Source organism: Microtus ochrogaster, linkage group LG1 (assembly GCF_000317375.1).
Source record: "Microtus ochrogaster isolate Prairie Vole_2 linkage group LG1, MicOch1.0, whole genome shotgun sequence".
NCBI lineage: Eukaryota > Metazoa > Chordata > Mammalia > Rodentia > Cricetidae > Microtus > Microtus ochrogaster.
The window spans coordinates 5,480,558-5,485,047 of NC_022027.1; the positions used below are offsets into that span (position 1 = coordinate 5,480,558).

Here is a 4,490-nt window from a genome sequence, read left to right on the forward strand (position 1 = left end):
TTTTTATCATCTCAGCGGTCTACCTGTTTGTATGAATGTTTGTGCGTGTGTGTGTGTGTGTGTGTGTGTGTGTGTGTGTGTGTGTGTGTTCTGGTGCACATGTATACAACTCAACTTTATAATTATCTTGTGCTTTTCCTTTCTTTTTAAAAAGTCCTAACGCACTAGAACCATCTTCATCTTGATACTCTGAAATTCTGAATTTAGTTTTCTATAGATGTTACAGCTAAATATTCCGTTGTGAAGATATTGGACTTAAGTAATCACAGTACAAAGTTAAAATAGACTGTAATAGAGGATGCTGTATGGATAGTACAAGCACTTAAGACCATATTGTGACAAGTTATATAATAGAAAGGCGGGGTTATTTTATTATATATTAAACTTCAGAGAAGTATAAAGGTCTCATCTTGTAGCTAACTATTGCTGGTATTTTAAGAAGTAGCTGGAATCGTGGACTTTAGTTGGGCTTTTCAAGCATCAAATTGTACATTTCTGTGGCATCTCCAGAACAACTTGGCTAAAATGAAAAAGAAATCTTGTATGATGAGTTTGACCAAAATAATGTCCCAGGCTTGGAATGAAGTAAAGTATTTTCTGTGTCTCAGGTCTGTTCTTGCCCAGCATTTATTTATTAATGTCTGTGTTCTTTAAAAATAAAAGGCTTTATTAAGTAAAACATGAAAGAGCTATCACACACACACACACACACATACACTGATGATTCTAAATATCCTGTGTAATCACAGATAATACCACAGAAAGTTTCTTTCTTAGACTCTGTTGTTTTGACCTCTGCTGTTTACTGGATTTCATTTGGCACTGTCGTTTTAAAGGAAGATACACAAAATTCAGAACTACTTTAGCACTTGTTTTTAGGAGGTTTTTGGTTTTGGTGTGTGTGTCGTTATATATGTGTTTACATGTTTGTGTGGGAGCATGAAAGTAAGAGGTTGGCATCAAATATCTTTAACTGTACTTCACCATTTTTTCCATTTTCATGTGTATGTGTGTGGTGTGCATGTTGTGTATACATATTTGCATGAGTGGGAGTATTGTGGAAGAACAAGGTCGATGGTGAAAATTATTCTTTAATACTCTTTCTCTTAATTCATTTTTGCTAAGATCTCTCAAATCAAACTCAGAGCTCACAGATGTAGCTACTCTGACTAGTATGTTTGCCTTGGGGATCTCCTGTGTCCAACTTCCCAGAACAAAATTACACTGGGCCACCAGGGCCACTTCACACTTAGGTTTGCTCTGGGGATTACAACAGGTCCTCAGGCTTGCACTGCAAGCCATTTAGCCACTCAGCCATCTTCTTAGCCCATCTTCTTTCTTTATTTATTTTAAACTTTAAAATCTTATTTTCTGTGTATTAATGTTTTGCTTACATGCATGTCTGTGCACTGTGTGCATGCCTAGTACCCTTGGAGGTCAGAAGAGGATGATAGATCACCTGAAAATGGGGTGGTAGGCCTCTTTAAACAGCCATGTGGGTGCTGAGAATCGAACCAGGAACAACGTAGGAAGAGCAAGGACTATTAACTGCTGAGCTGTCCTTCCAGAATGCCACCTTATGTTTTTGAGAGAAGTTCTTTAACTGAACTTAGAGCTCTTCGATTGCCTCTCTTTAATGACAGCCATGTAATTCATTTTAGAATTTGTGATAAATTAGAAGACTTCCTACACTGTCTCTCTCTGCTACCTATTCCCTGTGAAGTATCAGTGGAAAATTTTTATTGTCATAAGTATTGATATATACCAGGTAGCTGTATGGGTGGTAATGCTTTTGTTCATGGATTTCACCTATTTATAATACATTTACCAGATGTATAAAGAGTTTGCCATTTTATCATCATTTCATGATTTTTTAACAAATATTTCATAGCTTAGATTTTTGTACGCTGACTTGAATTCTTTGATGAATGAATTGAGTGAACTATTAGGTATTCTGGACAAAGACCACCTAGACAAGATTGTGATTTGTTCACTGTGCCCCTTTTGTGGATTCCTGATCTTAATGATACAAGATAAATTTTGCATGTTACTAAAAAATTTAAATCTCACAGTAGTAATGCCTCTGCCAATGTAGTAAGTTAGATCAGGCCAAATTAGTAAGACCGCTCAGAGCAGAGCAACTCCTGGGTGACCCTTGGGAGGGCAGGGGAGGAATCACATGGCAAATACAGCTAGTAGGCCTGATACAGCCTGTAGGCATGGTGTTGAACAGCCCCAGGGAGGAGCTGAACTTTTGATGGACTTTCTGAGGGACAGGGTTTGAAATGGGAGGAGTGAGACCAGGGTGTGGAATGGGGCCCCAACATGGAGCTCTCCAACATTCCAGCCTTTTGGGGTATATATGGACAGAGGTAGGGCTTCCACCTTAACAGTTCCAACTATTTCTCTGGACCAAATCCAGCTATCTACCTGTGTCATACATAACAGCCCCAAACCTAAGAAAGTTAAATGTTTTTGAAGAGTTAGTGGGATGGGGGAAGTAGAATGCTACAGGGAGTGCGTATGGCCTGCTATGTCCTGTGTACTTACTTTCTCGTTCAAAAATATCAGTCTCTGTCCTTGGAGGTCAGTAATACTTTGTTTTGAAGGTAGATTGTGAGGAGGAAGTGAAATAGCTATAGCTTGATTTTTACAAAGTGATAAGTGGGGATTACATAAAAATTATTTGCCACAATTGCAGAAAGCTACATATCTTTAATTTGTTTGGTGCCTGTATTTCTCACTTTTCAACCAGCATATTGGTTTAGTATTTAATACTGGATTGATTTGCTTAATCTGATCTTTGTTCATGTTTAATTTGAGTCTGAAATTTCCATGAAATCATAACCAGATTGGTCATTTTTTTCATAAAATCTAATTACTTGATCAATTAGTAACTAGCAAAATAATTTTTATATTTTCTAAACACGTCTGAATGATTTTAACAGCATGTTCATATTGTGAAAAGTATTGAAATATTTCTGATGATTTTTAATTATAGGTTAAATCATACATATAGTCAACTTTTAAAAGAGACTGAAATTTTACAAACTGACCATAAAAATGTGAAAAGTCTTCTAAATAATTCTAAATTGGAACAAACAAGATTAGAAGCTGAATTTTCAAAGCTAAAGGAGCAATATCAGCAGCTGGATATCACATCTACCAAGCTAAATAACCAGTGTGAGGTGAGCACCAACAGACTTACACATTGTTTCTCCTTTTAGGTGTCAAGTCCTGCCTAAAAAGTAATGAATTGTATTGCAATGACAGTCTTGGTATACACAAGTAATTAAGAAAAACTATTTATTTCATATTTTTTTATTAATTGTATAAACTTAAAATGTCTAGATGGTTTGAAATGTGTCACATTGTGCGCTTGTTTATTAAAAAATGTTTTTATGGTGGGTGGTGATGCGTGCCTTTAATCACAGCACTCAGGAGGCAGAGGCAGGTGCATCTTAGTGAGTTTGGGGCTAGCCTGGTCTACAAAGTGAGTTCCATGATAGCCGGAGCTGCTACACGGAGAACCCTGTCTTGAAAAACAAAAAAAGAAAAAGAAAGAGAAAAAGAAAAATGATTTTGTACATGTAGCATGAAATCATAAACCAATAGGATGAAAAATTAGTTTGTAATCATGTACACTTTAATACCCAACATAGCTCAGAAAATTCAAAGCATTCATTCTGCCTGTGATTTCATTATAAAAATATTTATATAGTTAGGATTCTACTAGAATGGTAGAGTGAGAAACATGGTACTAAATCAAGTCCTTAATAAACAGCAAAACAATTGCATAAAGCTGGGGTGGGAGAGTCCCATTTTAGGACTCCAGAACTCAAGAGTGGCCTACAGAAAATCAAGGTACACATCTGTTTAGTAGCATGCAGCACTTGTACCTGTGGCTTCTCTGCTCTGTTCTTCTCTTCCCCTTCCCTTGTTCATGCTGATTTGATTTGGAGCAAAGTCATTGCAGTAGGGTAGAGAAAGAAAGGAGAAGTTCAGGTTTTCTTTTAGCTTATTATTTTATGTATATGAGAATTTTGCCTTATGTGTGTATAGTACCTGAAAAGGCCAAGAGACTAAAATTTCCAGGAATTAGAATTATAGATAGTTGTGAGCTACCAACTAGGAGCTGGGACTCAAACCTGGACCCTCTGGAAGAGCAGCCAGTGCTTGTCACCGTGGAGCCATCTCTCTAGCCCCATTTTTCTACAAATAATACATAATATTATTTAGCAAACATTTAAATAAACCATGCATTGTACAAAGTTGATAGTTGCCTCATGGAGGTGGTGGTTTACATGTACTTATAATAAATAATTATTCTTCCTGGTCTTCTGTACCACCTGAGAAGTTTCAAATGTTGGCTTTCTTTTTCCCTTTGAGTAGGGGTGGGTAGTGGTTATGAGGGATTGTTTACTGTTAGTTCTGAGAAAGCACATTTCTTTTTTTTTTTTTAATTTATTTATTTATTGAGGATTTCCGCC

The 4,490-nt window shown here is 36.6% G+C and overlaps 1 protein-coding gene across 7 annotated transcripts in view; it reads left to right on the forward strand.

The window, feature by feature from the left end:
- Window positions 1-4,490, forward strand: part of Ccdc88a (coiled-coil domain containing 88A) — a 154,294-nt gene that overhangs the window by 122,643 nt on the left and 27,161 nt on the right. For all 7 annotated transcript variants that reach the window (XR_001229208.2, XM_026785137.1, XM_026785138.1 and 4 more), the window contains exon 22: window positions 3,002-3,188. Coding sequence is in view for 6 of the 7 variants with exons in the window: in XM_026785137.1 (XP_026640938.1) it covers window positions 3,002-3,188 (187 nt within the window). In the remaining variant the exon portion in view is untranslated. The remainder of the gene's footprint in view (window positions 1-3,001; window positions 3,189-4,490) is intronic.